Consider the following 20,532-nt stretch of genomic DNA (forward strand, 5'->3'; position numbering starts at 1 on the left):
ATCATTTATAAATACAGAAAACAATAATGGACCCAATACTGAACCCTGAGGGACTCCACTAATAACATTAGTCCACGATGAGCAGTGTCCATTGATTACCACTCTCTGTCTTCTCCCCCTCAACCACCCCTTTCTCCATAGCAGCAATTTGCCTCCAATGCCACACTGCTCCAATTTGTGCAGCAGTCTTCCATGTGCAACAGTATCAAAAGCCTTTCTAAGATCCAAGTATATAATATCAAAGTTATTCCCTGCATTCAGTTCTTTTGTGACTGCATCATAATATCCAATCAAATTGGTCAGGCAAGACTTTCCCTTAACAAAACCATGCTGTGTCTGAGCTATAACTGAAGTCTTGTCTAGATGATCCTAAATAATCAGAAACGAATGCATCAACCGGTAGGAGTAATATTTCAGCATAACAACCAATGCACTAATAGAGTAGATACTGTAATTGTTTTTTTGGGGTGGCGATGGTTCAGATAATTGATGTTCTGCTGTAGTTTTTTTTTTTTTTTTTTTGCAACACCTTTCAAATTCAAAATAATGCATATGGGTAGCAGTAATCCCAGAGTAAGGAATCAACTGTGTGGTACTAAATTGTGCAGTCAGATATGAAGTTCTCTGAGAAATGCAGGTACTCTGCCAGGACAGCTCATGGCGTTTTGTCAATGATATACAGCGGGTGACCCCCGCTTAACGCTGATAATTCGTTCCATAAAAACAGAGCGCTAAGTGAATCTGCGCTAAGCAAGCTCCGCATTCCCATAAGGTAACATATATATTTGTGAGTTGCGGTCGGTGCCATAGGATATTTCCTAATCAATAATAAACGGTAGTGAAAAGATGCACAAAGGTTGGTAAAAATATTTAATATTCAAATATTTGTACATATAAAATATTCTGCATTAGATACATATATAATTATGTGGTAACTACTTACGTATCAAAATTAAACTTAAAATTCCAATTAAAATCATGAATTTAATTGATCTAAATTGATTTAATTTAATTGATGAATTTAATCAAGAAAAATGTGTCGATTTTGGGTTGAACTTTGGCCCTCTTCCAAATAAACTAAAAGGGGTATTAATTTTAAATCCCCCACAGCGTTACCACCCAACAATAAAGTCAACCGATCCTTCACTGCTTTGAAACCTGGCATGTTTTTTCAATATGAAACTTCTTTTAGGCATTCGTTTCCACAAAAATCCTGCTTCATCTATTTTAAAAACTTGTTGAGAAGTATAACACATAATGCTCCTCTTCAATAATTTTAACAAGTTCTTTTTTGAAAGTTTCGGCTCCTTCTGCACTTGTGGGTTCTCCCTGGATTTTAAATCTATTCAACCAGCCCTTACTAGTTTTAAAGGCGCCTCCGTAGCCAGGTGGGAAGAAGCAGCAGTGTGTAACGCACGCTTCTTGATTAGACCGGGGTTCGATCCCGTCACCACCAAATACGGGGATGCGGAAAGATCAGGGAATGATCACCGCATATTCCCGGAGCAATATGGCCTTAGTTGCTAATGCTCCTAAAAACCAAATAACAAACAAACAAACAAACTAGTTTTAAACGGTTCCACTTTTTTTTTTTTTAGGTGAGTTTTCTTCAGATCATCATATTGGCTAATCTCTTTCTCTCTTTTTTTTTTTTTTAATAATATTTAACTTAACTGAATTCTGCATTGGATATTATCATCAATAAAATTAGTTAAGTCTTTCCATTTCAATCCTAATAGTCGGCCTAGCCCTAGTTGCTTGCAGTGGAACAGCTATCTTTCCCGCTGCTAAAATTTAATTCTTTATTTTTTTTATAATTGTTCTTACAGTTAAACTTGCAAGTCTTAAATTATGGCACACATCCGCTTGTCTTTGACCGGAATTGATTCGCTTCAAAACGTCTAATTTAATTTTTAAATTCAGTCTTTTTTTTACATTTATAGTCTTTGTACTGCGCTCAGATGTTGCTTTTTCATTCTTATCGGCCATTATTAACTCTTCGAAAATGTAACTGCATTGGTTGCATTAATTATGATACAATGTTCAAGTCAACTGTCCGTTTCGCACGATGTCTAATATGGTACTGAGTGATGACTAGACTTCTGATAAATGCATATAACACAAATATTACAAGCAATATACTTGATAATTTTTTAAAATGTTGATCTCGGAACTACGTAACAAGTCATTGTACTGCAATTAAATTAGCGTGCGAGAAAATTTCACTGAGCGTGGGAAAATTTCTCAAGTCGGCGTGGGAAACATTTTAATTCTGTTTTGCTATTCATTTTCAAGCTATCGACTCCATCAAATGAAACTATTTTGTTAAATATGCCAAAAATGCAATCTGTAAAAGAGCGTTATAGTGATCTGTGACAGCGTTATAGTCAGATATGGGTTATAATATAAGAACAGCGTTACAGCGAATCAGCGTAAAGCGAACTGCATTATAATGGGGGCCTGCTGTATAGCAATTTTGCTAGCAAGGATAAGTAGGTGATTATCCCATTGTATAAATCAATGGTTAAGCCACATCTTAAGTGCTGCATACAGGTCTGGAAGCCTTATTTTAGGAAGGATGTAGATCTGATGGAATGAGAACAGAGAAGGGAACACAGGGGTGCTCTTACCAAGAAAGGCTTGGTAAGAGCACCAGTTTTGCAGTTGTGTAAATTACAGTGTCTGGAGACCAGGCACCTGTGAGGTGATCTGACTGAGGTGTTTAAGGCTTTGAATGGATTGAGCAAGCTCAATGCTGATAGGATTCTTTCTTTTCCTCAGACTACACACATGGAGGGGGGGGCACAAATGCAAATTGAGGAAGGATGGTTGCAGAACAGATGTGTCGAAATTTGCCTTTGGCCAACAGGTGGTTGATTGCTGGAACAAACTTCCATCTGTTGTTGCAAAAGTTGACAGCTTAAATAAATTCATGGGAGAACTAGACAAACTAATAGAGGGAATGAATAGGCGAAATAGGACTTTTTTTCTTTTTTTTGGCTCAACTTGAAAAGTACAGAAGATTTATTACATGACCTTTAATAATATAGATAAATGTTTTCTGAAGAAAATGGTTCCACCCTGCTGCAAATAATTTTTGTATTTCTAATCAAATGTAGCAAGGAAAAATTAAAAGCATGTACTATATACTGCCTCACATTTCATAAGAACCATGGAGGTTTAGATAGACACAACAATTTATGCAAATATATCCAATATTAAAGTGGGTCACAGTGTGATATGTGCAGAAAAGTACTACAGAGTTGCATAGTCCAATTAGTGCTGAAATCAATTTGCTGGCAATGGGAAATGGCTAAATCTCACAGACTTCCAAAGAAGTATGATTGTCAGTGTACATTTAGTAGGTATCAGGGCAAAGAGAATGTCTATCCTTGTTGAGTTCATTGACTATTATTCAAGGCTTTGAGGAACAGAAAAATACTTAGAAAATGTCAGTGAACAGACACAACTGCTGCTAAGTATGTAAGGTGATGGAGTGCAGTACCTGACTTCTGCAGCAGATTATTAAGTGTAATCATACCAAAATAATGAACAATTAACCTCTGCATTTAATGTGGGAAAATCAGCATGCATCAATACCTACATCATGCAAAACAATTTTGTAGACTCCTATAAAAAAAATGCACTAAATTTCAGAACAACGAAAGGAAGTAGGTGACTTTTACAGAAATCACTGATCTCTGACACCATCTGGAATATATAGCTGGTGTCAGCAATGCAAATGAGGATGCCAGATGGCTGAAGGCAAGTTATATCATCCGAGTCCAGATAAAATTGGGATTAATTCAGTTCTGAAAAAAATGCTTTTGAGCACTGATGAAAGAATGTACATATGGAGGAAGCCACAAGAAGCACTAGAACCATTCTGTTGCTTGTACTGACAGTACAGGATGTGGGAAAGGTGAAATGGTGTGAGGAATATTTTGATAACATAGTCTGTGGCAGTATTCATAAGTCTGAATACTGCTGTAGATCAAGTACAGCCAGAAATGTTGCACGTTTATCCCTATGAACAGAGATACTTTCAAAATTGCAATGGAACCATCCAGTGTCAAACATGTGAAAGAGTGGTTTGAAGAACATGAGGAAAACATGAAGTATCTGCCCTAACCAAATCTCAATCCCAATGAGTATTTATGAAATGAACTAGAAATGCATGTCCATCAGCACAATCTTCTGGTCACATCACTTCAGGAACTGAGGATAGTTTTGTTACATGAATAATCAATGGTTCTAAACATGATATGTACTGTATTATAGTATATATCAACACAACAAAAGGCACTGCATAGAAAAACAAAAACATTATGAACTATGATGAATTTTCAAATATGAGTGAAAATCCCAAGCAGTTATTAAATAAGACCCCAACAACTGTGGCAAAATATTCAGAAGAATCTTTCCTTTAGACCTTTCTGGGCAAATTGTAAAAACATAACAAAAATATTAATAAAATAACAACAATACAATACTACCAGAAGTCATTTGACAGAATTATTAAAATCAGCCTTTTGATGGAAACTAAGCCATCAAAGAGGCTGATTTTAAATTTTATCAAATGGCAGTTAAACTAGTGATGTTTGGCTAATCACCATTCTGAAATAAATTGGTGGAAGGGGATCATTCCTGAACCTATCCTTTTACAGAAAAAGATTGCTGGACACTATCATTTTCAGTTTAAAATCCTATCTTTATTTTTTCATTTCTTTTTAAGCATTTTACTTTGTTCTTATTTGTTTAGAAATGTCTTGTTACATTACCTGTCCCACCTTTTAAAACTGAAAAATTATATTATAAAAAGCAAACATTTTTGATCGAGAGAGAGAGAGAGAGAGAGAGAGAGAGCAATCTGGCCTATATCTTCTGGTTGGTTTGGTTTAGTTTTTTTTTTAGGAGCATTAGCAACTAAGGCCATATTGCTCCAGGAATATGCGATGGTCATTCCCTGACCTTTCCGCATCTTCCGTATTTGGTGGTGACGAGCTCAAACCCCAGTCTAATCAAGAAAGCGTGTGCTACACACTGCTGCTCCTTCTCACCTGGCTACGGAGGCGCCCTATATCTTCTTAACAATATATTGTATTTGTTTGCTATTTTACTGAAAGACATTGTTAAATAAAATTTAGCTTTGCACCACATATACAAAAAAACAAAATTAAGCTCAAATTTATAGAATTATTTGAAAAATTCAAATTTATCAATGAAGATATTGTTTCAATGTTTTTTTGTGAAAAGGAGAAAAACTGTATAGATGGTGTCCCTAGGGGCTCAACATCTAGTGAGTATGGGCTTGGCACACCCAGGGTGTGCCAAGATCTTACTCACCAGATGATATCCAGCTCAGGATATCATCATTGTTCTCTTTCTTGGTGATTCTCTTCTACTTTTGACTCTCTCTCTCTCTCTCTCTCTCTCTCTCTCTCTCTCTCTCTCTCTCTCTCTCAGGGTAACTTGGGAAATTTTTTTTTTTGTTTTGGCTGGTGCAGCATAAGCCTTAGGCTTCGTTGCACCATATAGCTAATAATAATAATAATAATCAGGAGAAGGGACAAAAAAAAAAAAAAAAAAAAAGTCTCCATTATAAATATAGAGCTGGTAGCTATGAATTCACAAGTGCATTATAAATTACAATATTTTCAATTTAGGACTGTACTATGAAATGCAATATTCAATTAAAATTAATTTTTGGGAGGAAAAGGGCATAAATCAAATAGAAAAAAAAATAATAATAAATAAATAAAAAAAATAAAATAAAAGTAGTGCTAAAAAAATAGTCCTTTTAGTAACAAATTTTGGTCCTCCCTCCCCAGAAAAAAAAACTATGGATGCGTGTAGAAGCTTACTGACAGAAGTTATTTAGAAACTCAGCTGAAAGTTTTGTCAGCAAAATTTGTAGCAAGCATTGATGCTACTACTACTGAAAATTGAAAGCTTTGTTGCTATGACAATTTTGATTGCTGTAAGTAAACACACTTATCTTACAAACTCAAGACAGAAAGTTCTGGCTTTCAAACTAAGAGAGAGAGAGCAGGAGGTGTAGTTCCTTTTTTTTTTTTTTTTTTTTTTTTGAAAAATTGCATACGAATACACATCCATAAAATTACAGTACATATGAATGCTTATAAAGTTTGCAATGAATATTGTGCTATAATCAGTTTACCCTCTATCAACCTCTGTAATGTTTGTGCTGTGTTCTGTACTCATCTCTTGACAGGGAAGGTAGTTTTTTGGCCCATATTTCTAAATGAACCATGCTCAATGCTGATGGGATCCTTCCTCTTGTTCAGAATAATCCCTTCAGATTGCATAAATTCAAATTGAGGAAAGACAGTTGTAGGATAGATGTGTGAAAATTTGCCTTTAGCCAGCGTGTGGTTGATTGCTGGAACAAACTTCCATCTGTTGTTGTAGAAGTTGATAGCTTAAATAGATTCAAGGCAGAACTAGACAAACATTTGGAGTGAATGGATAGGTGAAATTAGAAGATTTGTTTTTTTTTTTTTTTTTGGTTGATGCTATATAAGCTTGCTTTCTTGAATCATGTGCCTTTATTAATGCTAATGCTAAATTTCCAACTCTATCAGCAGTGCAAGGTAAAGGAACTACCATTCTGTGCAATTATTTTCAAAAAATAAATAGATGGCTGAATATATCTATACTGATATTAGTTTTCATTCATCTTTATATTAGAATAAGGAATCTTTTATCGTAAATTTATTAAATCTTTACTGATCACTAAATAAAGGGAGCTCATCATTCATAGACTGTACCATTTGTGGCATTGTGTGGAAATAAAAAACCTGCAATAAGATTTTGCTTACTGGTTGGCTGAACAACGAAAGCAAGCTTTTCCCAGATGTTTGCTATGACTGCATTCATTTTTTTTGTCTTTTTAGGCATGGCAGCATATGTGTAAAGCACCTATTGCTTCACAAGGTCCATCCTCTATCTGTCTGTCAACATGTAATAACTCAACTCCTAGTGGATAAATTTTCATAAAATTTTACATTTGGCTCTTAAAAGATTTGTCAAGACCTCCCAAATTTTAGTGAAACTGGACCAACAGAAACCTGGCAATCATTATTTCTTTGTCTGTTCATCCCCATGTAATAATTGAACTCTCGTTGGGTGTATTTTCGTGAAATATTATATTTGGTACTTGTAGAACAATTTGTCTTCCCAAATTTCATTAAAATTGGACCAATATAAAAATTTAGCAATTATTATTTTTTTCCTTTCTTTTGTATGTATCACACAGACTATTCAGTTACTGTATATTGTAACTGATGCACTTCATATTATATCTGTTGTGTGCTGATCAGAGGAATGAATGGGTAATACAGATGAGCATAAATGAAATGTTCACAGTTTGCACATAAAGAGTCACTATTTTTTTTTCTCTCTTTTTTTTTTTTTTTTTTTGTTATAAATCATGAATTACTTTTTGCTAATGTGCCTGAAATGTAACACACTGCATTCATTAACTAACTTGTTTAATTATGCACTGTATAATTGTGTAAATAATTTGGTAAGTGAAGCAGATATGCATCTACTCTATTAAAGCAGCAGTACAAGCACACGTTGCTGCTTTTTGCCACTGTTCAAGAGTAAAACTGCCTGATAATATAGTACAGGATATAAATACTGTTTAGAAAACTGGAAAATACAGACAAATGAAGAATGCTGATGCATTCTTTGTTTATTCATGTTTTGATTTTGATAATTCATATTTGGAGAGAGTTATGGTTCAAAAATTGGAAATCACCGGGTTTTGAGGTTGAAAATGCAATGCCTTTCAGACATTGCATTTGTAATAAATTTACTGTATTTGACCAGTATTGTTTACAGAGGAATACCTGAAAATTCGTTTTAAATATACTCATTTTGTAACAGTTTATATTCAAAATTATAAAAAATATATAAATTTTTTGCATTAAATAATCTTTTTTACATATATCAGATAACATAACTGAAATTACACCGTAAAACAGAAAATTACATTGCATAACTTCCTATCAGAGAACTATCAAATATTTTGCATCACCACCTATGCCAGACATTTCACTACAAAAAACTTTTTTGACTTTTTTCAAAAGGTAATCATACAAGAATGAAAGAGATTACAGTATCATTTATTTGTCATGCAGCATGCAAGGCTAACATGCATATTTACAATAATCAAACAAAATTCGGGCAAAACATACCAACGCATGAACGGAAGCGGTGACTATAAACAAAACCTCGCCTGCATGTTCGAGCAGCAGTTGTTCTCTGCCTATCTCTATTATTAAATCTGGTTCCATGAGTTACTGGTGGAGAACTTGTCTGCTCTAACATTGTAGACAATAATAAGGGTAAAGGTGATGTGCTAATTGTATAAGGGGTAGTTGGTGGAGTGCTGAATATGCCTACACATTGAAAGCTTCCACGAATATTAACGCACTCTTCAGAGGATTGACAGGTGTGGGAATTCTCAGTACATTCATCAAGATCTAGGACATAACAGTTCACAAAAAATTTTAAATAATAAAATTAATGATAATATTCAATTTCTATTCTAATAATTTTAATTAGTAAAGATAACCTATAATCACTCTTAAAATATTATAAAAAATATACGGCATAAGTCAAAATTAATTTCACACATCTGGTACTCTATAACTTTTTATTATATTTACATTAGAAGAAACATTGCACTAGGAGAAAATTAGGTCAAACTCAAATTTGACGTGTAATTAAACAATTACATTTCAGTATGACTTCCAGGAAAACGTCCCGATAGTAAACAACCTCTTTTTGGATACACTGTAACATGGCTGGTATAACTGTGTCCATTGCTGTATCAATATTTCCCTTCAAATGATTTGCATCAGTTGATAAGAGGAGGGGACTGGTACATCTAGTCCTTAACAGACTCACATAAAAATGTCCATTGGTGAGAAGTCTGATGAGAGATGACCACAGAATTGGACTTGAGCACCGTATCCATCACAACTGGGGATATATACTGGATTCACAGAATGTATATACATTAAAATTATGGTATATTTTTAAAGCTACAGTCACAGAAGACTTGAATGTGTATATATAGTTAAGGAATTACAACATGAGGAGAATTCTGTGATAGATGAATTTTGAATTAGTCAGTTTAACAGAGAAGAAAATATAACATGAAAATTGACAGAGTGATAAAAAGTACTGAATCTTATAACAGCTACAAAAATTGATCTGTAACAGTACCATTAAAAAAAAGATACCTAGTGTATAAGCTAACAGCCAAGTGGTGTATAGAAGTAAAACTTCCATTTAAAAATGTAACTGTTATACTTACCTTTAATTTCTAGAACTCGGCTCCATTTTCCCTATGTAGTAAGGTAAGGTAAGCAGCAGCCATTATCAATCCAATGCAGGATGGAAGCTTCCTCAACAATTCATGTTGAGGGAAATGGACCAAAATCTGTCATGCTGGTCCAGTGTGGGTTGGAAGATTGACTGTATTTAGCAGTCAGGGTCTTGAACCCCGGTCTACTCAAAGAGCATGTGCTACGGCACTCCCACTCCTGACCACTCAGCTATGAAGGCCATTTTTCCTATGTAGTATATACTTTACCAGCTCAATATTTTACCAGCCTTCACTTTTGATCAGAGAAAGACTTTCCACTCTTATTGAAGAGCTCAATATTTGGCATTAAGCCTTGGGCTTAGAGACAAATACTGTTATCCATGACCTGCCCTATTGGGCAGGTCATGGAGCCTTGTCAATGATATATAAGAATTTTGCTACCAGGGACAAGGAGGTGATTATCCTGTTGTGTAACACAATGGTCAAGCCACACCTCGAATACTGTGTACATGTCTAGAGGCCTCATTTTAGGAACGAGTACAAAGAAGGGCAATAAGATTGGTGAGGGGACCAAAGGGGTGCTCTTACAAAGATAGGCTTAAGTTCTGCAAATTGCAGCACCTGGAGACTAGGCACATGTGAGGTGATCTGATTGAGGTGTATAAGGCCTTGAACAGGTTGAGCAAGCTCACTGCTGAAGGCCTCCATAGCTGAGTGGTCAGGAGTGGGAGTGCAGTAGCACAAGCTCTTTGAGTAGAACGGGATTCAAGATGATTGACTGCTAAATACGTTCGATCTGCCAACCCACACTGGACCAGCATGGCAAGTTATGGTCCATTTCCATCAGCATGAATTGTTGAGGAGGCTTCCATCCTGCAGTGGGTTGATAATGGTTGCAGTTTACCTTTTTTTTTTTTAGTTTAACTTCTGTTCTGGGGAAAATAATGGAGTTATTGATCAAGGAAACATCTAGACAAGACTGCAGTAAATAAATCAGACACTACATGGGTTAGTTAAAGGGAAGTCTTGTCTAACCAATTTGATTGGATACTATGATGTGGTCTCAAAGGGACTGGATGCAAAAATAATTTTGATATCATATACTTGGATTTCAGGAAATCTTTTAATACTGTTGCACATGGAAGACTACTGTATAAATTGGAGCATTATGGCATTAAAGGCAAGCTGCTGCTAAGGAAAAAGTGATGGATGAGTGGGAGAAGACAAAGAGTGGTAATCAATGCACACTGCTCTTCATGGACTAATGTTATTAGCAGAGTTCCTGCAGGTTTCGGTGTTGGGCCCATTGTTGTTTTGTATATTTATCAATGATATTGAAGAAGGTATATCAGGCTTAATGTCGAAGTTCGCAGTGATGCAAAGGTTGTCAGGGTTGTTAATGGCAGTAATGACAGTATGCTACTGCAACAGGATCTAGAAATTTTGGGCAGATGGGCTGAGAAGTGGTGCAACTGAAGTTTAACCTTGACAAATGCAAAGTGCTAGAGATGGGTAAAAGTAACAGAGAAACGTACCAACTGTGTGGTACTACACTCAGGGTGGTAGAGAATGAAAAAGACCTGGGGGTAATTGTGCAATCAGATATGAAGTTTTCTGAGCAGTGCAGACAGGTTGCCAGAGCAGGTTATGGCGTCTTGTCAGTGATATACAGAAGTTTTGCTAGTATGGATAAAGAGGTGATTATCCCTTTGTATAAGGCTATGGTCAGGCCATGCCTTGAGTACTGCGTACAGGTCTGCAGGCTTCATTTTAGGAAGGATGTAGAGTTGCTAGAATGAGTACAGAGAAGGGCAACAAGATTGGTGAGGGGAATGAAGGGATCCTCTTACCAAAAAAGGTTTAAGCTCTGCAAACTGTAGCATCTGGAAACTAGGCACTTGTGAGGGGATTTGATTGAGGTGTGTAAGGCCTTGAATGGGTTGAGCAGGCTCAATGCTGATGGGATTCGTCCTCTTGCCCAGATTACGAACCTGAGGAGACATAAATTCAACTTGAAGAAAGACAGTTGTTGAATAGATATGAGGAAATTTGCCTTTAGCCAGCTGGAAGTTGATTGCTGGAACAAACTTTCATCTGTTGTTGTTGTGGAAGTTGATAGCTTAAATTCAAGGAAGAACTGGACAAACTTTTAGAGCAAATGGATGTGTGAAATGATTTTTTTTTTTTTTTTTTCTGGCTGATGCTGTTTAAGTTTGCTTTTGATATGCCTCTACTAATGCTAATGCTGATGCAAAATCACAAATTTTTGCATGCATTTAATACAAAGAATTTAAAACATGCAAAAATTCATAATGTAAGAAATGAAATACATTTCTTACACAGTTTCTTAGACAGTGTCATAGCACAAACTTGCTTTGTTACTCTGGGATTACTGTTACCCATATGCAGCACCTTGCATATGTCAGTGTTAAACTTCAATTGCTACCCTTCTGATTCATTTTTCTATATCTTGTTATGCCCAACACTAGTTTAGTGCAAGTCTTTTTGGTATTCAGGATGTTGAACAAATAACAGCAGCAACTATATTTCACCTAGTATATTCATCACCAAACCACAATAATGTCCATATAGTAGGGCTACATATCATACTACAGAAGTAGTGCTAACATATTTGTGAAAATAGTATTAATGCAAGTATTAGTATTAGTCCAAATAGTGCAAGGAAGGCACAGGCTTTTGCTGCACTGGACAAAAAGAAAAAAAGAAGTAGAGGAGAAATACAAATTATGCATTTCCCTCCTCATGACGGTTTCTATCTAGTTTACCTTTAAATTTCTTCAAACTGTCAGCCTCAACTACTTGCAAAGGCAACTTGTTCTAGTAGTCAACAACTCGCTGGGTAAAAGAAAACTTTCTACAGCCTAGTCGAAATCTTTTTTGGTTAAAAATAAACTTCCTACAGTCTAGTCTAAACCTTTTCTGGGTAAAAGAAAACATCCTACAGTCTAGTCTAAACCTTTTTTGGGTAAAAGAAAATTCCTATAGTCTAGTCTAAACCTTTTCCCTTGAAATGTGAATTTATGGCTCCTCCTTCTGGAATACTCTATAACAGTGAAAATTCCACTTTCATTCATTTAATTTAATAACCCCTCTCAGAGCCTTATAAACCTCAATCAGGTTCCCTCTAAGGTGCCTGGTTGCCAAGCTCTGTGGCCCACATAATCAAAGTCTTTCCTCGTATAGTCACATAAGTTGCCTGTCTTTGGACCTTTCAAGAAGCTGAAGAGCTCAAATCTTTTTTTAGATGAAGTCTCTGTAATTGAGCACAGTATTCCAAATGCAGTCTTACAATTGCCTTATATGGTGGAATTATGCCCTCCCTATCTCTATAGGATAATGTTCGATAAATCAATAATAGGACATCACAGGCTTTTCTGGCCACATATTTACACTGTTCAAAAAACTTCATGTCTGCCTGTACTGTAACTCTCAGATCCCTCCCTTTCACTATAGTTTTTAATTCAACCCCACCAAATATATAATTTATTAACCTCTTTACTTTGGGACTGCTTTTCTTCAAGTGTAAGACCTTGCATTCTGCTGCATTATAACACAACTGTCACTTCTCTGACCATTTTTGAAGCCTGTTCAAGTCATCCTGATGGAACACTGCTTGACACTGGTCATTAATAACTCTTCCAATCTTTACATTGTCTGCAAATTTAGACATCACATTTTTTATCCCTTCATCAATGTTGTTTCTGAAAATCAGAAACAACAGTGGTCCAAGAATGGATCCTTGGAGACTCAACTTCTGACATCACACCAATCTGAAAAATATCCATTGATCACAACCTTCTGCCCTACAGCTCCCCCAGCAATCCATCTTAGAACATTTCTTAGCCTTAGGGGCTCACATCTGGTGAGTATGGGCTTGGCAGAACCAGGGTCCTGAGCTGGATATTATTATTCTTCTCTTTCTTAGTGATTCCTTTCTACTTCTGACACTCTCTCTCTCTCTCTCTCTCTCTCTCTCTCTCTCTCTCTCTCTCTCTCTCTCTCTCTCTCTCTCTCTCTCTCTCAGGGTAACTTGGGGAATTTTTTTTGGCTGGTACAGCATAAGACTCAGGCTTCTTTGCACCATATGGATAATAATAATATGTTCCAACTTATACAGTAAAAATTATCCATGGGTGGGGGGGAGAAAGGAAAGGAAAAGGAGTCATTACCTGAGGAACTTGTAAATCATGCATTTCATATAAAGAACTTAAAACATGCAAAATTTCATAATACAAGAAAGGAAATACATTTCTTACTCAGTTAACATAAAGCAGAATGGTTTGAAGGACTTGTCACAGAATAATGCTTTTTTTTCTCTCAACATTCTGTTATACAAAAATTCGATGCAACTCCATGAATTATTTACAATGAAAACTTATGTGCAGTGTATATTAGACTCCAACTAAACACTGTCCAATAAGTCTACCCAAACATGGATTTTGAAATAAGCAATTATGAACCTAAAAATAAAACAAAGAATAAAAATAAATTATGATTGCATTTCCCAAGGCTGGGCATCCTAATAAAATAAAAAAACGAATGGCTTGAATATGAAAAATAATGGTTAATAAGTGAATGATATGTCCAGGGCAGAGGCTGCACACAGTTGTGTCAAGGGCAAAAGATGCTATACCTTTGGAGGGTACAAGTGGAACTATATATGAGATCAAATGTCAGGATTGTGGGGAGAGCTATATTGGAGAGTCAGAGGTTTAAAGACTGTATGGTGAAGCATATAAAAGCAAAATAATCAACTGATTATGGTAAATCTGCTGCAGCTCAGCACTTCTGCGAGGAAAATCATCAAATTTCTCCAGATAGCACAATTACTGTTGATCATTCACATAGACATTGGCACTGTAAATGGCTTGAGAACTTATGAATTTGTTCTTTGAAACAAAACACTATTAACAGAGAGAGAGAGAGAGAGATTATTTAAGGACATATTGTGACAGTAAAGTTCCACTGCTGACAAAGGAGGTGGTTGTCTTTGAAAGCTTTGATGCTGTTTTTATTGCTTTGAACTCCATAATACTTATATATTTTTATTGCTTTTAAACTTCATATGTATTTTTATATCAAATATACAGTTTTATCCTGTGTTTAATTTTATTATGATTATATATATTTTTTTATTTAAGTTGTTTTATTTTATGAAAGTCTGTTATATATATGGGCTGGTGTTATTACGAGATAACACCAACTGCAGCTATTATGAGATATATCCGACCATATGGAAAACAACTTCTAATTTATTTATTTATTTATTTCGTATGATGTGATCAATACACAAAGGAACCAGTTTTTTTTTTTCTTGCTTCCTTCGTGTATCGTGGCTGGGATATCCAACCAACCGTTGGTTCGGCACCATCGTGATATCCAGCCCGAGGCGGGAATCGAACCCGCGACCTTTGGGTTGCTAGGCAGGCACTTTACCTACCCGGCTAACCCGGTCGGCTTCTAATTTATTATAGGCTGGAATGCAATATCTATTTTGGTATTCAAAAAATAGCATTCAAAAACATAGTACATTAACCAAACATTATTAATGTACTGTGTTTTTTAAATTCATTCAGTTACCTCAAAGATGTTAATAATATAAGCCAATTTATTTCTGAAGAAAACATAGATACCTTTACATAATCCAGATTCAAAATCATAGGTTAATCCTGAGCCACATCGTGGTACTCCAGATAATTCTCTAGTGTGACACTGGTAACTGCCCAAGGTATTAACACAATACTGATTATTTTCATTGCAATCATGGGTATGCTCGGTACACTCATTTACATCTAAGGACAGCACAAAATAAATAACAAATGTAAAAATTCTAAGAAACATATGCTCTATTTAACATAAACATAACATCAAATAAAACTAGTTTACACACATATGCAGCATGCACATAGATAAGATGTTCAAATTTGACCTATAATATTGATCATATGTCAATAAATTTTTCTTACCTGTTTCATACTAAAAAGACTTCATGATGTACTCGCCTATATATGTGAGTACTGCTCCCATCAACGTAGATGTACTAATATACCTGCAGACAATATTCTTCAGGATGGGTTCGCAGCTACTAGAGAACATTCTGACTTTCTGCATTGTTAAACTAACAGGTCTATAATTATTTGTGTCACCCTTTGAACCCCCTTTGTGAATTGGGGATACATTTGCACTTCTCCAGTCCATGGGGACTTCCCCTGAATCTAAGGATGTTCTCATAATTATGGCTAAGGGTTTGTTAACTTCCCTTGCTGCCTTCTTCAATATAACTGAAAAGATTCCATCCACTCCAGGTGCCTTTTTATGTTTATCTTCAACAATTTCTCCTCCACTTTCCTCTCAGTTATGACAAAACCACTTAGCTCCCTGTCAGAGTTTGTTAAACTTCCGGCATTTGCCTCCTTGAATAACTACTCATGTGTGAATGTAGACGCAAAATACTCATTCAGTTTATCAGCTACTTGAGCAGGATCATCAATAGTCAAACCATCTATGTTAAATGGACCAATCTGATTCATCCCCTTCCTTCTAGAGGTTACATAAGTAAAGAACTCTTTGTGGTTTTTCATTGCATCCTTTGCCAAACATTTCTTGTAATTTGCCTTTGTCTGCCTAACCTCCTTTGTGTCTTAATTACACACTAACTTATATCTGCCATGGGCTTCTGCATTTTACTTCTCTGCCACGAGCCTCATTAATTCATCTGACATCTATTTAGGCCTGAACCTTGGACAGTATTTCTTATTTGGTATGAAAAGCCTAGTAGCCACCAAGGTTAAATCCATGAACACTTCCCATTTAGAATTCACCGATGGTAACATCATCAGTTGATCCCACCATGTAGAATTTAAAAACTGTCTGAAACTACTGGAGTCGCCTTCACAAAAGCAAAAACCTTCCCTTTTCCCTTGATGGTAGTTACATCTTTAAGTAAATCCCACATCAGCATACTGTGATCACTGCCACCTAGTGGTTCCTTTATCTGCAAATTCTTAATATACGAATGATCACTGCTGATTACCAGATGAAGAGTATTACCCTCTCTGGTTGTTTCTCGAACATGCTACTGCAGAAAACAATCATCCAATAAATCCACAAAAGTCGTACTAGTGTGTGAGTGACCACAAATTCCAGTCAATATCTGAGAAGTTAAAATCCCCCATTATAAGACATTCTGATTTACTAGCCCACTCTATTTCTCTGTACAATTGTTCATTGTACTCATTTGAGTCATTCGGCCTATAACACACCCCTACTCTCATTTTCTCTTTCCCAGTGTTTATGTAACACCAAACAGACTCAAAATTGCACTGTCCACCTATGTCAAACTGGATGCACTTCCTTAGATTTTGTTTCTTAACTAACAGCATAATCCCCTCCTCCTTTCCTACCGTCTATCCTTTCTGTACACATTGTACTCCCCAAATTCCAATTCTGCACTGCTTATATCTGTGTGACACCATGTCTCTGATATCCCAACAATATTTGCCTTTGATGCCTTGATCAAATTCATCAAATTTATTTATTAGCATTGGTGTACATGCAAGTATACATGCACCTGTTCTTACTCTTAGTTACCCTAACACAGTCCATGTATTTACTTTTTCCATGATGACTCCCAGCAGCTCTTGAAATTCCCAGCAACTTGCTCTCTAGGCTGCTGCTCATTACAATAGAAGCATTGCAAGAATCACTTTCACCACTCCCTGTTGCTACTGTTAATCTTTTAGTCTGTGAATCCCCCCCAAACTAGCAGTTTTCTGACCCACCTAACACTACCTCGATAGCATCAGCAAATATTCTTGCACCTTTTCCATTTAACTGTATACCATCCCTGTAAAAGAAGTCTGTCCAGTTAAACAAGCACAGACAACACTGAAAAAAATTCTACCCCATAAGCCTTTCACAATCTCTCCAGGGCCGAATTGATTGAATGACAAGCCTTTCATCATATACTCCCTCCTATCATGTCTGGGCAGATTTGCAGACACTTTTAAATTAAAACCCTATGTCATGACATTTTTCCAATGTTGACCTGTACTTGTTTAGTAAGTCCACAGGTCTCCTAGTCTTAATGTATTATGCCAATGTATACAATAATATCACCTATATTGCAAATAAGTCGTGAGTTAGGGTTAAATTTGAGAGTGTCTGCAATTCTTCCCAGACACAATAGGAGGGAGTACATGATGAGAGCCTTGTCAATCATTTAGCCCTGGAGGAAATGTGCAAGGCTCAAGGGGTAGAATTTTTTTTCAGCGTGGTCTGTGCTTGTTACCAGGAGAGACTGCTTCTACAGAGATGGGATACACTTAAATAGAAAGGGTGCAAGAATATTTGCTGATGCTATCGAGGCAGTTAGGTGGGTCAGAAAACTGCTAGCATGTCTTATAATGGGGGATTTTAACTTCCCAGATATTGACTGGAACTTGTGAGTCAGTCACTCGCAGACTAGTAAGACTTTTGTGGATTTATTGGATGATTGTTTTCTGCAGCAGCATGTTCGAGAGACAACCAGAGAGGGTAATACTCTTGATCTGGTTATCAGCAGTGATCATTCGTGTATTAAGAATTTGCAGATAAAGGAACCACTAGGTGGCAGTGATCACAGTGTACTGATGTGGGATTTATTTAAAGATATAATTACCATCAGGGGTAAAGGAAAGGGATTTTTCTTCTGTAAGGGTGAGTACAGTGGTCTCAGACAGTTTTTAAATTCTATACAGTGGGATCAACTGATGATGTTACCAACAGAAAATTCTAAGTGGGAAGCATTCAAGAAATTAATCGTGGAAGCTATTAAAAGTTTCATACCTATTAAGAAATATTGTTCAAGGTTTAGGCCTAAATGGTTGTCAAATGAACTAATGAGACTCGTGGTAGAGAAGAAAAATGTATGAGATGCATATAAATTATCAGGCAACACAGAAGCCTATGGCAGATATAAGCTAGTCTGTAATCAAGTCACAAAGGAGGTTAGGCAGGTGAAGGCAGATTACAAGAAATCTTTGGCAAGGGATGCTAAGAAAAAGAGCAAGGATTTCTTTACTTATATAAAATCTAAAAGGAAGGGGATGAATCAGATTGGTCCACTTGATATCTATAGTTTGACTGTTGATGATCCTGCTCATATAGCAAACAAACTGAATGAGTATTTTGCATCAACATTCACACATGAGGAATTATTAAGGTTTGAAAATGCCAGAAGGTTATTAAATTTTAGCAGGGTGCTTAATGATTTTGTAATAACTGAGAGCAAAGTGGAGGAGAAATTGTTGAAGTTAAACATAAGAAAGGCACCTGGGGTGGAAGGGAGCTATCCAGTTATATTAAAGGAGGTGGCAAAGGAAGTAAACAAACCCTTAGCCATAATTATGAGAGCATCCTTGGACTCAGGGGCGGTCCCCACAGACTGGAGATGTGCAAATGTATCCCCAATTCACAAAGGGGGATCGAAGGGTGACACGAGTAATTACAGTCCAGTTAGTTTAACTTCTGTTCCGGGTAAAATAATGGAGTCACTGGTTATAGATGCATTGCAGGATCATCTAGACAAGACTGCAGCAATAATTCAGACACAGCATGGGTTTGTTAAGGGAAAGTCTTGTCTGACAAATTTGATAGGATATTATGATGTGGTTACAAAGGAACTGGATGCAAAAAATAATTTTGATTTCATATACTTGGATTTCAGGAAAGCTTTTGACATTGTTGCGCATGGAAGACTACTGTACAAATTGGATTAGAATGGTATTAAGGGTAAGTTGCTACAATGGATAAAAGGATGGTTGAGTGGGAGAAGACAGAGGGTGGTAATCAATGGGTGCTGCTCTTCGTGGACTAATGTTATTAGTGGAGTCCCACAGGGTTCGGTGTTGGGTCCACTGTTGTTTTGTGTATTTATCAACGATATTGATGAAGGTATATCAGGCTTAGTGTTGAAGTTTGCAGATGATACAAAGGTTGGCAGGGTTGTTAATGACAGTAAAGGCAGTGTGTTACTGCAACAGGAACTAGAAAATTTGGGCAGATGGGCTGAGAAGTGGGAACTGAAGTTTAACCTCGACAAATGCAAAGTACTGCATATGGTTAGAATTAACCCCAGAGAAACGTACCAACTGTGTGATACTACATTTAAGGTAGTAGAAAATGAAAAAGACTTGAAAGTAATTGGGCAGTCAGATATGAAGTTTTCTGAGCAATGCAGACAGGCTGCCAGGGCAGGTCATGGGGGTTTTGTCAATGATATATAGGAATTTTGCTAGCAGGGAAAAGGAAGTGATTGTCCCTCTGTATAAGGTCAGGCCATGCTTTGAGTACTGCATACAGGTCTGGAGGCCTCATTTTAGGAAGGATGTAGATTTGCTTGGGCGTTGTACAGAGAAGGGAAACAAGATTGGTGAGGGGAATGAACGGATCCTCTTACCAAGAGAGGCTTAAGTTCTGCAAATTGCGGTGGCTGGAAACTAGGCACCTGCACGGTGATCTGATTGAGGTGTATAAGGCCTTGAATGGGTTGAGCATGCTGAATTGTGGTGGGATTCTTCCACTTGTTTAGATTACAAAGGGGGCATAAATTCAAATTAGATGTAGAATATATGTGTGGAAATTTGCCTTTAGCCAGCAGGTGGTTAATTGCTGGAAGAAACTTCCATCTGTTGTTGTGGAAGTTGATAGGTTTAATAAATTTAAAGAGGAACTGGACAAACATTTAGCTATTTATTAGTGGAGTCCCACAGGGTTCGGTGTTGGGTCCACTGTTGTTTTGTGTATTTATCAACGATATTGATGAAGGTATATCAGGCTTAGTGTCGAAGCCAGGGAATGGTTTTGTGAAATTTTTTTTTTTTTTTTTTTTTTGGCTGATGCTGCATAAGCTCATACACTTGCTTTCTTGCATCACATGCCACTAGTACTACTACTACCTTTTGTGCCCTTCAAAGATGATATCTGCTCTACAACATCATCAACTTTCACCCCTGGCAGACATACCCTGGTCCTGTTCCACCTATCCTTTTTTATATAATATATTCCTCGTCTCCCTGACAATAGAGTCACCAACAATAACTACTTCCTGTGGGACCAGTGCATTCTGCCTTAGAGATTGCCGCTATGTTGCCTGGTGCACAGAGCAC

General features: G+C 36.6%; 1 protein-coding gene across 1 annotated transcript in view; it reads right to left on the reverse strand.

The window, feature by feature from the left end:
• The window catches only part of LOC150086829 (uncharacterized), a 641,413-nt gene that overhangs the window by 283,612 nt on the left and 337,269 nt on the right, over window positions 1-20,532 (reverse strand). Inside the window, exons 16-17 of the mRNA XM_090372286.1 lie at window positions 15,019-15,177; window positions 8,226-8,513 (exon numbers count right to left, since the gene is read on the reverse strand). Coding sequence (XP_090228412.1) covers window positions 8,226-8,513; window positions 15,019-15,177 — 447 coding nt within the window. The remainder of the gene's footprint in view (window positions 1-8,225; window positions 8,514-15,018; window positions 15,178-20,532) is intronic.

The sequence above is a fragment of the Mastigoproctus giganteus genome, chromosome 4, assembly GCF_048544385.1.
Source record: "Mastigoproctus giganteus isolate SK-2022 chromosome 4, ASM4854438v1, whole genome shotgun sequence".
NCBI classification, from domain to species: domain Eukaryota; kingdom Metazoa; phylum Arthropoda; class Arachnida; order Uropygi; family Thelyphonidae; genus Mastigoproctus; species Mastigoproctus giganteus.